Genomic DNA, 20,064 nt, shown 5'->3' on the forward strand with positions numbered 1-20,064 from the left:
AAGAACCACTGGAGAAGTCAGCACATCAGCAGGCATTTATTAAGCACTTACTGCGTGCCAGGCACAGGTTTAAGTGCTGGGGATACAGAGAGGCAACTACACTTTGGGGAGGCACTGGGGAAGTAAGGCTTAAAAATACAGACATTACATCACTGCAGTAGGGCATAATTTGCATTCATAGAATGCTTTAAGATCCAGGATTCTAGTTTTAGTAACTACACTTAATAGTTGTGTGACCTCAGGCAAAATACTCTGAAAATCATTTTCTGATGTGTTAAATGGGCATAATTATGCCTGACCTTCCTACTTCACCAGGTTGCTTTAAAGATAAAATAGAAAGGAATATGCTTTTAAAACTATGAAGTGCTATGTGGGTGGGACCATTCAGAGACCATTTATTCTTACTATTTTTAATATGAACTTAATTTTTTGAGTATTTTTTAAAAAAAATTATGGTATCAAGCTTTAGAGGTGGCAAGGATATTAGAGGTGAAAACACATCATTTTACAGATAGGGAAACTGAGGTACGAATTGTTAAGTAGCCTGACCAAGATCATGCAGATAATCAATAGCTGAAGTTGCCTTAAAAACATATCCCATCGACAGAATTCCTTTTGTTCATGTGAATATATCCTTCTCAAAGAAGGCTCATGAATAAACCAAAGTGCCTCAACATTTTGGAGGGCCCCTGACATTTAGAAGTGGAAATGTAACCAACTATTAAGGAACCTTTCACTGGGCTTTGAGAGAGAACCATTATCGTTACCTAGGAGCCGGCTTTTTCTGCATGATTCGACTGGGCGGCTGTGGGGGCAAGGGCGGAGGTGTGGGCTTGGGCTGCGGGGCTGTTGCATGGGGTGGCTTAGACTGCTGCTGGTTCAAAGCCTCAATCACGCTGGCTGTTTTTGCCACAGGAGGTGGTGGGGTTGCACTCAGGGGATCTATTGGGCAAAAAAAAAAAAAAAGACAAAAAAAGAGCACAAGAAGTCAGAATTCAGTCTCTGCAGCACTCGCACTTCTTCTCACCTCCACTGTGTCTTGGAAAGGGAAGAATCTCTTTTTCTCTTCTGCCCTAAGAGATATTTCCTAAAGAGGAAAAACATGCAGTTTTATACAAAAAAAAACATTCAAAGGGAAGGAACAGGGGGGATAGAAGGCATTTCAACCCAATAAGGAGAACACAATGAGAGTTTACACTAAGTAAGCTTTCTATCAGTTGGTGGCATTTTTTTCTCAGACAGCAGCAGCGCCATTTAAATTAACAGGTTGTTAGGCCTTCAGTCCAAGAACCAGTGGAAATAGTACTAATGGAAAAAAGGAGATCCAGTGCTGTGGCCCTGTTCTTGATTAGATGGGGGACCTTGGACAAATCAGTCCAACTCTCTGGGCTTCACTTTATTTATTTTTTGAATAAGGAAGATTTAACCTGCCCAATATTCTTCAGAGAAGTATTTCACTAATGAAATGAATTAACAGATATGAAACAGATGCTTTTAGAAAAAATAAGTGTTATTTAAATGTACAAGTCTCTCGTCTTTATTTCCTTTCCAAAAGAGACCTGGGTAAGCAGAAGGCACAATTAATTTTTAAATGGGGACAACAATATTCACATTTCCTGTGTCACAGAGCTGTTGTGTAGAAAGAGCTTTGTAAGACTTAGGTGGCTATATAAATGTCAGTTATTATTATTTAAAATCCTGGGGCTTCTCTGTCATTAAATATGCTTCTAAGAGAGGATGAGAAAATTTCAGTCTGCCAAGGTGACAAGGCAGGATACATAAGGTGAGGAAAATAACCTAGGATAGGTATTTTATTGAGATAGAGTGAAGGATGAAAAACAGAAATGCTTGGCCTGCGAGGGGACGCATCGTAGATGTGGCCTCTGTCACAGCCAGCCCACTGAGGACAGGGATAAAGTGACATTGGAGCTCCAGGGTCTGATGCCTGGTATTGAACTTCATTCTAAGGTATAGGTTTTCCCCTAATTCTAATGAATGAAGTACATATGTGCTCCAAGGCCCTTTAACCCAGAGCAACATAAAACTTACATTCCCTAAATGAATTAAGCAAAAAAGTACTGGGGATATTCCTTTCTCCTATAACTGATAAACAATTATAGATGTACTAAGTTCACACAGTTTGCTGAATGGGCCATTCCAAACCTTGAAATGAAAACAACTCCAGTCCATATTCAGAATGTCAGGGAAAACACCCGCCTACCATCTTTATTTCAGCAGGAAACAGGGATGTGGGAAGTTCCAACGACATGGTGGCTGCCAGGGTAAGGAGAGGACGGTGATGGGAAGAGACATAACACACCATACATTATCATACAGGTATTCATTCAGACTGACTGCACCATAGGGCTGCAGTGTTACTAAAGATCACAAACCATATGAAATGGCCGAAAGAAGGCTGAAGATCGTTATTGTAATTAGAGGGAGGAAATAGCCTTAACATGCTTTAAAGTACAAAGGAAGAGGGTAAAAATGTGTGTCAGGAATATGATTTTCAAAACAACTACCAGGAAGACCTGGGGCTGGAGAACAGTAAGAAAATAAGTAATTGGGGTGGGGGGAGGAGAAAGAAAATCTTACTTTTCATATCCTTGATCACTGGAATCAGTATCAACCTTCCCACTCACACTTTATGTCGCCTCCTGTAATTCCCTCAATGCATCACACAGTACTCTGCACACAACGGGTGACTAATCAATGTTTGCTGAATTATCAAACAAGTGAATGGCATGATTCTGGGCACAGCAATCAATACACACCAAAAGAACTCATTAAACCCACCTCCCTCATTGTAATCACATATCACACTTTTCTTTGTTAAGTTTGGTTTCCCAGTTTTTTCCTCTTTCAAGGAGGTGTGTCCCCTGCCACACAGAGTTACTGAGTAGAATGGCAACAGAAGGAAGAATGAAAAACGTACTGGTAGATGTCACTCGAAGAGGGGGCAGCGGTGGATGGATAGCTGGCGGATCTGACGAAGATCGCTGCCTGCTTACACTGTCCACACTTAAAGAATTAGTCTTCCACGAGGTGTTAGCGGAGGAGGCTGTCTGAGCACCAGTGCCCAGGATGGGAGGCTGAACTAAACCCACACACGAACACACACAGAAACAAAACAAAAAATACCACATTATTGATCCTCCCTGCCAAAATGCCATCAGCACTCATGGAGACTGCAGAAGACCTCATGCCCTTGTAAAGCGGTAAGAAACCATCATTCTTCAGGAACAAAAGTTCAAGGAAACAAGTACAAATCTGCTTCTTGTTTTTTTTTCCCCACATGGGACAGATATGAAACCAAAGATGCTTCAGGGAAAATGCAGAGCTAATTTTCTGGTTCTTATAACACAGTTTTAAATGCTCCTAGTTTCATTTCTCCAATGGGATGCACTACTCAGAGAGGGCTGGAGATGGAAAAGGCACACTCCACACTTTGTCTCCTGAGGGGTCCATGGTTCAGGGTTCAGGTCACGAGATAGCTTTCTCCTCTCCAACTGAGCCATTGCCAATTCTTTCTCATACCTGGGGTTTGTATCATTTCTAAACAAAGAATGACTTCCTCAGATGGAAGTGGGAAGGAAATACACAGGGTAGAGATCAAAGATTTGTTCAATTCATTCTTAAAATGACATTTATAATCAAGTACCTAAGTGTGCACAGCATGGAGCCAGGCATTTTTTGCATGGTGTCCTGAACCCATGGGTCTTAGAGAAAACAAGTAATTTTAAAAATACAACTAAAAATTTGGAAACTGAAAAGGATAACTATGATAGTGCACTTTAGGATTTCACACTAGAAAGAAGTGTCAGCTCCTGCCATGTAAGCAAGAGGAAGCTGTAGAAGGTTCCTTGGGCCTCTCTCTATATGTGAAACCTACTGCCATATATGCTCAACTCCCCTTCACCTTTTAACATCTTGTTTTCTGGTTGAACAATTCAGGTAAAATATGAGCATTCTCTAGGGACAGATTCCAGGAAAGGTTATGGGTTTTATTACAGATGAATACCATGAGAATGTGTGGTGAGTATGAAAATAAAATGTGCATTATTTATTACCATAAATTAATTTTAGAGACAGAAATGGTAGCAATAAGAGAAAATGTGGGGGGAACCACAAAACGCAGATGCTCAGGAACTAGTAAAGTAAAAAAGGGATCATTAAAACTGTTAAAGGTGGTTGGACTTGGGGTTAGGAAGAGCTGTGGTTAAATATGACCCCAGAGGCTCTTTAACTAGCAGGGTAACCATGGGCAAGACATCTGGCTTCCCTTAGTTTTACTTCTCTCATCTGCAAACAGAGAATGATAATAACAGTACAACACACAGATCTAATGACACAAACACACTTTGCAATCCTTAAATGTCAGATATCAGTATCCTCCTACACATTCCACCAAAATAACATATAAAAAGCTTGGGAATGTCTCTTATTCTTGAAGTTACCAATGTATACTCCATCATCAAACGTCTCCAAAGAGATGGGAATGACCACATCATTTTAGCTCTGTGACTTAGAAAACACATACACGATACATACAATCAATACTTGAAAAAAGGGGATGTGGGACGGGATCCGAGCTGACCTAGGGAAGAACCCCATTCACAACTCCTCTGACAATGATGTCTAGGCCTAATGCTGGGTGGGTGTCACACCGAGGGTTTTACTGGAGAACACAAAAGTTACATGAGATGAGGTGTGGATGGACTGAATAGGAACCACTAGAGGGAGCACTCACATAGATGAGTTCAAAGACTGCTTTGAATGCAGGTGTGGCTAGGTTGCCGCATCAATCACTGGGGCACAGGGGATACCTGGGGAGGAGAGACCCAGAGTCTACTTTCTGTGTCCTGTACCTGCGGCTGAGCTTGTCTACGAGGCCACCCAGTGGAGGTGTGATTGAGAGAGTACAGACTGAAGGTCATTACGAAGTAAATGATAACAATTTAATTTACTGCAGAGGCAAGTGATTAATCAATTTCTGTCAGGAACAATTTGAATAAGAGATAATATAATGTAATGTTTTTAGCCAAAAGTCCCTTCAGGAAATTTTATAGATTGCCTTTACATTTGTCTGGATCTCCGTTCTCTTAGACTTACTTCCCCATGACCTGTATCACTTTGCTTCCTGGGAATCATCACCAGGCCTTCATTCCCCTTCCCCACACCTTTCCCAGGGCCAACCTTTTCTCAATTCTCCAGTCTGCCTTGTCACCTTCATGGGATAGTTGTTAATCTTTCCTTTTCCTCAGCAGTGTCTTTTATCACTCAGAACTTTCTTATATATACCTTGAGTATCAACAATCTGACTGAGACCCCAGGAAATCTGATGCTACTTTCTGCTTTGATAAAGACATGCCATCTGCTGATGGGAAGTCCAAGATCCTCAGGTACCAAACAGAGTTAGTCCTTTCATCCTTACTCATCATCGAGAGGATGAGCTAGATCATGGGTTCTTAAATGGGAGTCCATAGACTTGTTTTATAAAATTTTTTTTGATATTTCAATGTAATTGGTTTTCCTTGTAGACCTATTCTATGTATTTTATTTTGTGCCTTTAAAAACTCTGAAAAGGATTCCACAGACTTCATCAAACGGCCCAAGGGGCACCTGACATAAACATAATAGCAATGACAATATAGTAATATTAATAACAACAGCATTGATACAATGCTTTAGGTGAGGGGTGTTGTGTGAACTTGGCTGCCCTTGAAGACCTCGAGGGCTGCAGGGTGTCCCCTCCGCTTTAAGCTTAGGAGAGAGCTCTACTTTTGGATCTCATTTGATCCTCACATGAACCCTGGCAAGCAGATGCTATTATTGTCCACATTTTACAGATGAGGAAACTGAGGCAGACAGAGGTTGAGACACACCCCAGGTCACACTGTTAGGGAGTTTCTGAGGCTGGATTTGAATTCAGGTCTCCCTGGTTCTAGGCCTAGCTCTTTTGTTATTGTTGAGTCATTTCAGTCATGTCTGACTCTTTGCGACCCCATCTGGGATTTTCTTGGAAAAACGTACTGGAGTGATTTGCCATTTCCTTCTCCAGCTCATTTTACAGATATGGTGAAGTACCTTGCCTAGGGTCACACTAGCTGTGTAAGTGCCTGAGGCAAGATTTGAACTCAGGAATCTTCCTGACTCCAGATCCAGCATTCTATTCATTTCCAATTAGCTGCCTGATTACCCCTGAGGTGGAAGAAGCAAATAGAGAACATGCCATTTATTTCCCTCATATCTAAGGAGACTAAGGAGAATGTTAAGCTGATAGTAGATTCTTTGTACTTAAGGAATAATATAAAATGTAATTACAAACTGCCATATTCATCAAAACCTGGAAAGATTCACTTTCCACCTAACCCACCTACTATATTTCCCATGGCAAGAAAGTCTACATAAAATACATATAATTGATTTTTGTTTTGGGGTGGTCATGAAAATTGAGGCACTATGTAAATGTGCTGTTGTTATGGTGATGATGATTTCAAAGATTCCATGAAAAGCAGTTACTTAAGTGGTGAGGGTGGGGGAATCTCAGCTGTACTCAGAGCAGCATGGTCTACAGGAATGATTGGCTGATGCAGAGCCAAAGGACCTATGTCTGATTTACAGCTTTGCTAACGTACAACCTGTAAGACTCTGAGGGCATGTTATTTGCTCCTCGGAGGTCTCAAGTTTCTCAATCTGTAAAATGAGATGGGTGTACTAGACTATCTATAGTTTCCCTTCAAGCTCTCAATTTTACGATCTTTTTTTCTTAGTTCTCATATGCTACAAGGGTCTTCTAACCTCTCTTGGTCTCTTCACAAAAACAAGTCTCTCTACCCAGTGTAATACTTTCTGAGTACTGTCAGCCACATCACTGGTTCTCCAAGCTGGACTTGCTAGACAAGGGCAGCACAGCTGAGCCTGCCACTGTCAGAACCTAACTTTGACCTGTTCCCTTTCCCCATGAGGACAGGTCTTTCTGTCTTGTTTTGAATTCTGTCCGTTTTTTCCAACTTCCAGGGCCAACAACATTCCAAGCTGGAGACATTCATCCAGACACATTCACAGTACTAGAAAATATATCTGGATATATCTGGATATAGGCAGGTGTACAGAAGAGGAAGGAAAGAAGGGAAAGGAAAAAAGACAAGGAATATGAAGGAAGAAAGACACAAGGGAGGGCAGAAAGTAAAAAAAGGAAGCAAGGGAGGGAGAAAGGAAAAGGGAGGGAGAAAAGAGAGACACTAGCAGTGTGCCAATTATCTTTATGTCTCTGTTGACAATTGTGTCATCAACAGCCCCCATCAGTTGCTGTACTGGTGAGGATGCCATAGGTTACCTTTGCTGTTCTACCCTAATCATACATGAACAACCCTTCTGCTCAATAAATAAGAGCTAAAATTTCACCACACTTAGGTATCATGAAACAGCAGAGTGTAATGAAAAAAACACTGGACTTAAGAGTGAGACAACTTGAGTTCAAATTCTGGACTCTGGAATTTAGTAGTTGTATGATCTAACTCAAATCACTTACCGTCTCAGAGTCTCCATTTCCTCTGTAAAATGGTGGGTAATAACATTTTTGCTACCTGCCTTACAGAGAAGGACCAAATGAGATAATGTGGGCCAAGCATTTTGTAATCATAGAAATTTACATAACTCTGAATTAGTTAACAAAATAAAACAATTCAAATAAACCAGAAAAATAACATTCTGATACTTCTATTTGTCATCAACTACAAAACAATGTACCAAAGCAAAACAGTAACCATTCTGTACCCACTTCTCCCAATACATTTTCCTACTTTCCAGCTTAGTACCTTTGCCAATATTCCGGGGAGGTAGTGGGGGTGCGGTGGACTGTGAAGGTGGGGGGCTGCTGCTGAGGATGGTTCCGTAGGTCTCGTTTTGCAGAATGCTAGGCATAAAGCCTCTCTGTTTGTCTTTAGCGATGTTAGCAGCATCTCTAGCCAAAGATGCAGCATTTGACTGGTGCTGGCTGGAACCCACTTGATAAAAACTGACGGGCCTGTCCTCTCGCCGATTGGGGCTGGGCTGCTAAAGGAACCCCAAAACAGAAGTGTCCAAGTTGGTGATATTTAATATTTTCTTTTTATTATTTATCTTTGGGGTGGGGGAGAGAATTCACCTATAACACATCAGCTTGAATACAGACATAATTTCAGTTCTACCATGCTTACTGGACAGATCTTAAATGTTGCCCCGTTCTCTATCTCCCAGTCCTCCCCTCCAAAAAAGTCACCAGAATATCCAATTCATATGCCATTCTTTGTGGAGCACTAAAACCAAATACAATGCCTAAGATTTTTCCCTCTCCAGTGATTTACTCAGGCCATTCTTCTCTAGAAAAGTGATGTGGAGCGCTGGATTTGAATTCATACTTACTACTATTTAACTTGAGTGACCTTTCCCTCTCTGGGTCTCATTTTCCTCATCTGTAAAATGAAGAGACTGTATCTAATAACATCTAAAAATCCCTACAAGCTTCAGTTTGATGATCCAAATGCCTGTCCTGATCCCTTCCACGACACACCCTATTGTGAATCATGGGACAAAGGGTATGATCAATGTTTTCTTCCTGCCTGAACCAGAGGTGTTCCTGTTTAGGCTTCAGAAATCAAAGCCATCCATACAGACTTGGCCCTGAGGCTACACCATCTAGAACTCCTTTATATAAGCTTTCCAAAAATTAAAGCAGTCAAAAGTGGAATGGGACACCTCAGGAGACAATGAGTCTCCTCTTCACTGAATGTTTTCAAAAACAGGCAAGAGCCATTTGTCAGAGGAGACTTCTGCTCAGTATGGGTATGACTAGATGGCTTCTGTGGTTTGGAATGCCATGAAAGATGCACATATAAGATATCAAATGTACCTCACAGTAGTGAGTGTCCTGTAAAACATAATCTAATGTAAACATACAGAATAGGGAAGAACAATTCCAGCTGAGCAGAATTCATGAAATATTTTTTGTCAGAGTAAGTTCTGTTTCTTCTGGAAGAGTTAATTCTATCTACAGGTTATGTCATTCTTTACCTTGAATATAATACTGGGATACACTGAGGGAAATGAGGAATATCCCTGAACAAAAGATATGGTGGTATATACCTCACTACCTCTCTCTCTGCCCATTGTAATAACTCCACCTGGGCTCTCAGCTCTCTAATTTTAACTCTCTGACCCCTCCAATTCACCTTTCAGACAGCTGCTAGCGTCATCATCCCAAGACATATGTCTGACTATGTCTTCTCCTCATAAATCTTAAGCAGCTCCCAATTTCATCTAGGAGAAAATACTAACCTCTCACCCTGAAGGCTCTCCATGATCCCTCACTACCATATGGTTCCAACCTTATTCCACATTACTCCTTTTCAAGCAGGTTCCTTGTTGTTCCCAATCTTGTCCTGATCTACCTCATCAACTTCACATATTTGCTAAGATTATCTTCCTTGCCTGAATAACACTTTATCTTCCAAGCCTGATGAAATCCCTTCTCTTTCATCAAGGTCCTGCTTCAGAGTCCAACATTCATAAACAGCAACTGCTTAATAAACGCTGTTAAATTGAACTGAAGCTAATGCCAAAAGCCTGTGCTTTTCAAAGTAAGAACATTGTAAAAAGCCTCTTTCCTGTTCCCAGACTCTGATATCGGTACACACATTAGCTTAGGGCATACAAATTATCTCCCTGAGCCTCAGAAAAGGGGGAGTGGCTGCTACAAATAGATTGGGAGTTACCTAGGCAAGATGATGCAGTGAAGGTAGAACAAGGTTCAAGAGCAAAGCTCAAATTCTACATCTTCCAGGAGTGCGATCCCTATCCTCAAAGAACACTTGGTACCTCCCTCTTCGCACAGAATCTCAGTGTGGGAAGGAATTTCAAAGTCCACTTAGTTATACCTCAACATGAGTCCCCTCTGTAGCACCTCTAGCCTTTCCTAGAACAGCTTTGTTTGAGCAAAATGGCATGGGGTGGGGAGCAGGGAGAACTCACTACCTCCTGAAGTGACCCATTCCATGTAAGAATAGTTCTAATTATTAGGAAGTTTTTCTTTATCTCAAGTCTAAATTTGACTTCCTGGTTCTACATATCCCTGTACCCACGTGACAGCCTTTCCAATACAGCTGTTTGTTCCTGAAATTATTCTCTTTCAGGCCGACCATGTTCAGTTCTCTCCACCAAGTTCCCTATGTCATGGACTCAAGGCCCTCTGCCATCTTGTCTGGCCTCCTCTAGGCTCTCCCCAACTTGTTCAAGTTTCCCTTCAAATGAGGAACCAGAAATTAAACACAATAGTGTGAATCAAACAGAGGAGAGTGGGACTAACACCTTCCTACGTCCTGTACCTTGCACCTTTTTTAATCTACCCCAAGAATACCTTGGCTTTCCCATGTCATATCACACTGCTGACCCAGAGAATTCTAGGCTTTGGTTGCCTCATAAATAAAATGAGGGTGGGGTTAGCCTGGATGATTTCTAGGATTCCTTTCAGCTCTAGAAAGAAATGTTTTCATGATTCTAAGTAACTCTTAAAGATCAATAAGATCATAATTGACCAAAGGGAAAACCTCCCTTAATAACAATCAAGGTGGCCATTATTGACACTAGATAAAGAAGGAACACCCCAAAGACCTTCTTTTACATCATAAAGTTAATGGCTGAATATGATTAAAGGATTAACTACAGCTAGAAATTAAATAGAGATGGGAAGGAGAGAGGGTATGTAGAGAAGAACCCCAAATCTCCTGGCCCCAGAGAAAACAAGAAGCAAACTCTCTTTTCCTTACACAACATCATACTCCTATAATTATAGAGTAGGATCCAAGTCTTTCTGAATGAAGTGGATCAAAAGCTTTTCAGGATTGCACAGTTTGGCACCTATCAACCAACACAAACCTGCAATTTTTCATCCACGTCATCATCGCTTTCATCTAGGTCTTCATTGAGCAATCGCCATTCATATTCCACATGAACATGAGCATTAAACCTCCCCGATAATGCCTGAGTGAGCTAGGAAAAATAAAAAGGGGGTTAATCTTGCTTCTGCATACAGAACTATGGAACAGGCATTTTTAAGGATAGAGGTAGCGAACTTAATCTTTAGATTCACGCAAGGGATCCTCTCCCAGTCCTAACCTCAAATATTTTCCTTGAAACAAAGATAAAAAAAATCTTCCTCCTTTCAAAAACAAAAACCTATCCCTCTCTGCAGAAGACTGTGTCAATTTTCAATTCTAGCTTTTAACAGTAATGCCTATCCTCAAAAACTAAATAGTCAACAGGTCAAACATACAAATACGCAATTCTCAAAAGAAAAAAGGCAAGCTATCAATAACCATTTTTATTAAATGTTCCAAATTACTACTAATGAGAGAAACACAGATTAGTGTTTCTCTGAGGTACTATTTCATTCATGCTCGTCAGATTGGCAGAGGAGAAAAAAAGATAAAGGCAATTGTTACCAGGGAGGAGGGAGGACTGGCACACTAATGTGAAGGTAGGAAATATGGTAGAGTGCCAGGCCTGGAGTCAGGAAAACCTGAGATCAAGTATGGCCACAGGACAATTAACCTGAGCAAGTCACTTTACTTGCTTGCCTCATTTTCCTCATCTGTAAAATGGGGATACTAACAGCACCTACCTCCCAGGATGGTTGTGAGAATCAAATGAAATATCTTTAAAATGCTTTCCTTAGTGCCTGGCACATAAGTAAGTGCTATGATAACATTAGCTATTATTATTATTTACTATTGGTAGAGGGGTTAATTTAACTATTCTGGAAAGCATTCAGGATCATGGAGAATCTCTCATTCTAAAGATGAGGAAATTGAGATCCAGAAGGAACATTACATGTCCACAGTCATACAGCCAGTTATTATCAGAGGTTGGATTCGAACTCAAGTCCTCCAATAATCCCAAAGTCAATATCCTTTGACCCAGTGATATCATTAAACATATGTCCCAAGGAGACCAAAGACAGAGAGAAAAGATCCACATGCACAAAAGTATTTATAGTAGAATTTTTTATACTACAGTCCAGAACTAGAAAAACAAAGAAATTGTGATATACAAATATAATGGATCGTTCCAAGAAATGACAATGGGACAGATTCAGAGAAACCTGGGAAGTCTTGCATGAACTGATGCAAAGGTCAATGAATGGAACCAGCAGAACAATTCAAAAAGTAATCCCAACACTATTCATATAAATACATAAACACTATAAATCAGAACACTCTTTTGAAAACCTTAACAACTGCTCGATGCGGTGACTCACTAGGACTTCAGAACACAGACGATCAATCATGTCTGCCACCTCTTGGCAAGGAAGTAATGGACTAAAGGGGAAAAAGGAGGCATACATTTTCTAGGGTGACCAATATGTGAATCGGATTTGCTTGACTACACTTGTTACAAGGGAGGAATTTTACTTTTGGTGAAGGAGAGTTATACAAGGACCCTTCCTGGCAGAGGGAGTAATATGGGAATAGAAGAGACAGTAATGTCCCTAAAAGAAGAAAAGAGCAACAATGAAAAAAATTTCAAGATATTCAGAACAGGAAAGGTCAGGAGGAGATATGGACAAGCAACTACCACAATAAATGTAATAGATTCCTTAAAAATCAAGCTGTGCATAGAGATTCATGGTATCACAGAAAATCTTTCTCTGTTCTTATTTGTAAATGGAAATGTTCATGGATGTTGTTTGTTTGTTCCTTTTCTTTAAGACTTTACCTTTCCATAATATTTATTTACAGGAAGCCCATACATTGAAAAGGTACCATGGGCTAATGAAAAGCAGAGAACAGAAAGATAACCTACCACATATACTCAGGGACGGGCAACTTATATGGAAATAGGTTGCTACTGCCCCTCCCTACCATCATCCCCTCACATCTGCCTTTCAAAGGCCCAGGATTCCCCACCCCTTTACCCCCCACTTCCAAGATCTATAAATGAGTCTTTATACTCACCCACTCCAGATGCAAAGAAGCAGTCCATTCTCCACTCACCCCTCCCCAAGGTAACTAGACCTCTACTCAAAGCACAATCCTACATGTTTCACAGTATGTAGTGATAGAAGAGGCCCTAAAGATCTACAAGTCTTCAATATAATCTTGAGGACTTCTTATCATATATGTTGTAGAGAGAATTCCCATTTGGGTATAGGTTAAACCTGATGGTCTCCAATTATGAGATCAAGAGGATACTGAGGGACAGATTAAGTGATTTGCCCAAGATCACACAGGTTCTACTTCAGGTTTCTAGATTCTTAAGTTTTAAGCCAAAGCCATCAGTCAACTTAAAAGGTTCAACAAATTCAAGACAAATGGTGGACCTCACTCACAGTAAATGGCTGAAGATGGGTAAAAGTTCCTGGATACAGCCACTAATCCTCATCCCCTTCCAAATAACTCACCTTTTACTCATTTTTTTTTTTTTTTTTTTTTTACAAAACCACTGGTATTCTGGGGGAAGAAGGGGAACAAAGACAACTTTCTAAAAAGAATTGGGCTCTAACAAAAGAACATTAGCAATCTCTAAACATTTAAACATAACTCAGAACCACCAATTTGATATTTGGAAGGATGTCAGTGGCCACCTAAGTTCAATCTGTCCTTTGTTGGGTAATTTTAAGGAAAGGCTTGCCAGCTTCTAGACACGTTTAGAATTGGTTTTCCTCCAGATATTGATCTGAGTCTGAGTAAAGCAGGCTTCATTCACACCCTAAGTATTTTCCTGTTCCATGCCTAGATTTCTACTTTGGGGAAAGTCCCAAAGAGTACTTCTCTTCACCAAATTCAAAGCTGAGACAACAGACTCTGAGGGAATCTCTTGCTATTTCTGCTATGAGATTCAGGTGGAAGGACTCCTCTTATATGAAACTCTTGCCCCATTCCCATGTCTAAGATATTCCAGAGGAATGGTGGATCCAAGATTTAAGCTGAAGACTTCTAAAGCTCAGGTCTAAATTTAGAATGTCACACTTTTGCCTTTGTTAGCATGACTCTGCTATATACTTTGGAGATGGCCCAAAGAAGATCTTAAGAGAATATTTCTCCACAAGAAGCCACATCAGATAAGTTTCCCCTTGTGGAAAAGGGATATCTCATATGAGAATCTCCTTTAGACATCTAGACACTTCAACAGGACACCAGCAATTACCATACCAAGAGAAACTTACCAGTTCTTCACAGTGTTCATGTTTTAAGCGTTTAGCAATGTCAAGTGGTGTCTCTCCTGATTCATTGGCTGAAGTGGAGAAAGAGAGAAAAGTTTGTCACAAAGATTGATAAAAGGTGACCTATTGGTTTTATAAGAGAAATCAATAAAGGAAAACACAAACTAGTTATTTTAAATAAAGTATAACCAAACTTCATTAATTTGGATTGTTAATATAATATTTGTGGAAATTTGAGTACAACCTTAGGTGAGGCTTACTTTTGTATCATCTCAGAATACAGGGTTACTGAACAACATTTTAAAAAAGGTTATGTCAATTAATTAGCAGAACAAACTATTTTCAAGCATCAGCATAGTACTGGATACAGACCCAGCTTTGGTATTAGGAAGACCTAGGGTTCTTGTCCTGCCTCTGATGTATGCTGGTTCTAAGACCAAGTGTGGGTGGGATCCTTCATTTCTCAATGCTTTAGGCAACTATTTAAGATATAAATTGCAGAGAAATTGCCAATCAGCACCAAGCCTAGACCAAAACAAAATGAAACATAATGGCATTAACTATTTACTTAAAAAAAAAAATCTTCTGCCTGTTCACTAGAGTATTTGATTTAGAGAACTTCTTTGAGGCAGCATTTTTAGCCCCATTTCAACTGTTGGGTTTATCACAGAATCCTAGTTAAAAGGGAGCTTTCAAAGGTCATCTAGTTTAACCTGTGGCCTGAATGGAAAGAGCCAGAACTTGAAACTAGATTTTTTCCCACCAAATCCTGTTCCCTGTCAGGAAGTAGTAGAATGGGAACTGGAGCCTGGGTACTGACCCCCAATCTAGTGCTCTTTCCATTATGCTTGACTGTCTTACTATATAAGGAAACCTGAAAAAGAATTGCTTATATTTTCTTCCAGTGTGTTCTTGGTGGCTCTTCTATCCACAAAGCAATGAAACTGCATTAATAGTCCACGATGGGGATTTTCTATTCATTCCAACAGAGCTATAATGGGAGAAGAGTAAAATATGACAACTTGGTTGACACTTTCTCTACTCTCTATTAGTGGGTTCCTCATACCATGTTCCTCAAAGTGATTGAAAAGAGGTTGTTACAGAATATCCTATCACATAAAGTTCCAGTGGCTGGGGATTCTATTTAAAATAAAAAGTTTGGTTATTTGAGTAGGGACTAGTAATTAAGAGGATCTGGATGTGAGTTCTGACAGAAGCTCATGGTTTATGAACTTATGTGTCATTTTTTTCTTGCCGAAATACCCAAGTTTACAAAGCTTCTACTTCTTATCCCCCCCATCCCCCCACCTCGATAGGATTACAAGTATACCAAGAGCTTAAGGAGAACTGCAGGGTACAGTAGAGAGAACACTGGCTCTGGACTCAGAGGACTGGGTTCAGGTTCTGTCTCTGATGCTTACTCTCTTGGGCAATCCACTTAAGCTCCCCTCCCCCAAACCAGAAATAAGTCCTCTAGCCCCATTTCCCTTTTACCTATTTCAATGGAGGCCTTCCCCCTGAGAAGCAGTTTTAGGCACTCAGCATTGTCGGTCAGGCAACAGTAGTGCAGGGCTGTGCTTCCTTTCCCTGTCTGTTTGTCCAGGTTCCCACTGGTAGGGGGGAGAAGGAGGGGAGAGAGAGAGAGATAGAATGCTGGTTAACATGGGTCACAGGAAGGCACAGTGACCATATTTTTCAAATCAGAAATTGGGATGCATAGCATCAAAAAGAGCTTCAGTTTTGGTTTTGTGACCCCCAAACTGGGACAATGGCATGGGAACAAATATTAGCCCATAGGGTTTGATGACTAGAAATCTCTGTCTGGTGACCATATGATAAGTGATTTCAGGAGGTCTGAATGAGGGAACAATGAACAAATCCATAGCATTCCCTGGCAGGCTAGAGAACAACCTAACCTCACTTCCTTGCTTTCTTCTCCAGGCTTTTCAGGCCTCCAAAGCAATTCACATTTTATTTCATTTGATCCTTCTGAGGTGGTCATGGCAGGTTATCTTATCCCCATTTTATAAATAAGGAAATGAACACACAAAGGTTTATGCATGTGTGTATAAGTGGGAGGTTGTACAGTTATGCTCAAAAAAAAAAAATAGAGCTACTTTGGAGGAGAAGGTTGTGTGTGGCATGACAGAAAAGATTTCTACCACAACCAGAGGAAAACCCATCTAGACACCATCAAGTCCAATCCCAATATTTTTTTTTATAGAAAATGAAATTCAAGCCCAGAAAGGGAAAATGACGACCTACTCATAGAGCATAAAGACAAGAAGGAACCTTAGAAATCATGTCAACAGAGAAGGTGGGACCCAAGGCTGGGTCTTCTGACTTCAAGTCCAAATGTTCCTTTGCCAAACATCCCTGTATAGCAACGTAGGAAAAACTTTAGATAACTGGCTCCCAGACAACCACTCCTGCCCTACCCCAAATTCTGATCATATTCCCCTTCAATTCCTTCCCAACTGGGATGACTTGAGGGGAATGATTGCTCAAGTTCACTCCAGGGCTCTAGTGCAGTGAGAGGACTAGGATGAAGGGCATGTAAGGGCAATACCTCCGGAAATCCCTGTGACTCATTCATTCCCATCAAATAAGAGGAAAAAGGAGGGAGGCTTTTTAAAAGTCATCTGACAAAATCATCCACTATCACAGAAGATCCATGGAGGAAAGAAAAAGTTCACTGACTTCTTCCCAAATCTTTTTGGACTTAGCTGGTTCTGCTCACATTACTACATAACCACAGACCTTGTGATTTCAAAAATAACATCATATCTGGTGTAATGTGAATAATTCTGAATTTGAAATTAGACACAAGTTAGATCTTGCCTCTCCTACTTACTACCTGTATAATCTTAAGAAAGTCAACCCTCTCTCTGGGCCTATTTCATTTGTAAAATGATGAGCATGGAGTAAGACCAGTTTAAGGTCTTTTTTAACTCAAAATCCACAGATACTATAATTATTGTTCCAAGAATGTTCCAAGAGGAGAATGTATTCTTCTAAGAAAGAGCCAAGGACTGAAAGCATCTACATAATGCTTCAAGGCTGGCAAAGCACTTTACAAATATTATTTTGTTTGATCCTCTCAATAAACCTCTGAGGAAGGCACTGTTATCACTCCCATTTTACAGATGAGTAAACAGGCCAAGAAGTTAAGTACCTGGCCCAGGTTATGCAGTTTTTTCAGTGTCTGAGGTAGAATTTTTTTTTTTTATTTTTTTATTATTTTTTAATGTTTAACAATCACTGCCATACAATTGAGATTTTATCCCCCCACACCTACCCCCCACTACCCCCCTCCCTCCCCACGACTGCATACAATTCTGTATAGGTTCTACATATACTTTCCTATTGAGTATATTTTCACTATAGTCATGCTATGTAGTCAGACTAAAATAAATGAAAGAAATCATATAACAAATCAAAACATGATACACAAACACATACACATACACAAACATGATCTGCTACATTTTGTGAGTGACTTCCATATTTCTTTCTCTGAGTGTGGAAGGCATTTGGCCTTGAGAACCATCGTTGGGATTTTTTTTTTTTATAAGAAGTTCTTGCGTTATTACAAAATTCCAAGTCTACCAGAAAAAACTCTCACACACTGTGGTCATTGCTGTGCACAAAGTTCTCCTGGTTCTGCTCCTTTCACTCAGCATCAGGTCATATAAGTCCTTCCAGGCCTCTCTGAAGTCTTCTTGTTCATCATTTCTTATGGCACAATAGTACTCCATTACATTCATATACCATAATTTATTCAGCCATTCCCCAATTGATGGACATCCCCTTGACTTCCAGTTTTTGGCAACTACATAGAGTGCTGCTATAAATATTTTTGTACATGTGGGACCCTTTCCCATTTTTATGATCTCTTGGGGATATAGTCCTAGTAGCGATATTGCTGGGTCAAAGGGTATGCACATTTTTGTAGCCCTTTGGGCATAGTTCCAAATTGCTCTCCAGAATGGTTGGATGTGCTCGCAGCTCCACCAACAATGAATTAGTGTTCCAACTCTCCCACATCCTCTCCAGCATTTATCATTTTCTTGTTCTGTCATGTTTGCCAATCTTATAGGTGTGATGTGGTACCTCAGAGTTGTTTTGATTTGCATCTCTCTAATCAATAGTGATTTAGAGCATTTTTTTCATATGCTTATAGATATCTTTAATTTCTTCCTCTGAAAATTGCCTGTTCATATCCTTTGACCATTTATCAATTGGGGAATGACTTGTATGATTATACATTTGAGTCAGTTCTCTATATATTCTAGAAATGAGGCCTTTAACTTATATGACCTGATGCTGAGTGAAAGGAGCAGAACCAGGAGAACTTTATGCACAGCAACAACCACAGTGTGTGAGAGTTTTTTCTGGTAGACTTAGATTTTTGTAATAACACAAGAACTTCTTACCAAAAAAAAAAAAAAAAATCCCAATGGAGGATCTCAAGGCAAAATGCCTGCAACACTCAGAGAGAGAAATATGGAAGTCACTCACATATTGTAGCAGATCATGTTTGTGTATGTGTATGTGTTTGTGTATCATGTTCTGATTTGTTATACGATTTCTTTCATTTATCTTAGTCTGACTACATAGCATGACTATAGTGAAAATATACTCAATAGGAAAGTATATGTAGAATCTATACAGAATTGTATGCAGTCGTGGGGAGGGAGGGGGGTAGTGGGGAGTAGGTGGGGAGGGATAAAATCGCAATTGTATGGCAGTGATTGTTAAACATTACAAAATAAAAAAAAAAAAAAAAGAAATGAGGCCTTTATCCCCGAGCTTAGCTGTAAAAATTCTTTCCCAATTTACTACATCCCTCCGGATTTTGGTTGCATTGGGTTTGGTTGTGCAAAAACTTCTCAGTTTAATGTAATCAAAGTTATCCATTTTGCATTTCATAATGCTTTCTATCTCTCCTTTAGTAAAGAATTCTTCCCTTCTCCATAGATCTGATAAATACACTATTCCTTGCTTCTCCAGTTTATTCATGGTATCAATCTTTATACCTAAATCATGTACCCATTTGGACTTTATTCTTGTGTACGGTGTCAGGTATGGGTCTATGCCTAATTTCCGCCACACTGTTATCCAGTTTTCCCAGCAATTTTTGTCAAACAATGAGTTCTTATCCCAGAAGCTGGGGTCCTTGGGTCTGAGGTAGAATTTGAGTTCAGGCCTTCCTGACTCCAAGTTTAATACTCAATCATTATACCACCCAGCTGGATTTTAGGGATATCAAAAAAGAAAATTTCTATAAAAGAGGATAATTCAAGGCATATCTGGTTTGACTCAGACTTCAGAAATGGTTAAACAGGTTGTTAAGATACTGATCACATCTCTCATTCTGATAACGGAAAGTGGAGCCTAGCTTCCAACTTGACATAGGGTAGAACGAGAATAATGGAAGATAATGGGACAGACAAACTGAAGCTCATTTGGGAAGCAAATAAGTTTTGCTTGAAAAATAAAACCATCAAGATTAGAAGACAGCTACACACATTATCCTGTGCCAAAAGGAATGGCAAATGTGAAGAACACAAAGAAATATGGGGATGCTGGCGTGAAGTGATCCAAAATGAAGCAGCAGAATCTGAACCACATATGAAGTCTCTACAGCTATGGTTAAAAAAAAAAATCACAATCGCAACCAAATGCAAGCAAAGGAATTCAGCGGGGACACACGGACCAAGGAAGGACGTCTTGGCTTTGTTGTCATAGTTTTGTTCAAATTAATATACTCATTTAAAAACACATGACAAATAATTTGGAATTTAGGCTTTTATGTAAAATAACAGCAAAAATCCCTAAGAAAAACATCCCCTCCCCAA

The 20,064-nt window shown here is 40.0% G+C and overlaps 1 protein-coding gene across 3 annotated transcripts in view; it reads right to left on the reverse strand.

Annotated features, from left to right (window-relative positions):
• Window positions 1-20,064, reverse strand: part of ASAP2 (ArfGAP with SH3 domain, ankyrin repeat and PH domain 2) — a 273,963-nt gene that overhangs the window by 22,847 nt on the left and 231,052 nt on the right. For 2 of the 3 annotated variants that reach the window (XM_072634272.1, XM_072634273.1), the window contains exons 19-24: window positions 15,698-15,813; window positions 14,207-14,274; window positions 10,918-11,031; window positions 7,824-8,061; window positions 2,939-3,100; window positions 768-942 (exon numbers count right to left, since the gene is read on the reverse strand). In XM_072634272.1, coding sequence (XP_072490373.1) covers window positions 768-942; window positions 2,939-3,100; window positions 7,824-8,061; window positions 10,918-11,031; window positions 14,207-14,274; window positions 15,698-15,813 — 873 coding nt within the window. The remainder of the gene's footprint in view (window positions 1-767; window positions 943-2,938; window positions 3,101-7,823; window positions 8,062-10,917; window positions 11,032-14,206; window positions 14,275-15,697; window positions 15,814-20,064) is intronic. The other variant, XM_072634274.1, reaches the window with a different exon arrangement.

This window comes from Notamacropus eugenii, chromosome 1 (genome assembly GCF_028372415.1).
Source record: "Notamacropus eugenii isolate mMacEug1 chromosome 1, mMacEug1.pri_v2, whole genome shotgun sequence".
Taxonomy (NCBI): Eukaryota; Metazoa; Chordata; class Mammalia; order Diprotodontia; family Macropodidae; genus Notamacropus; species Notamacropus eugenii.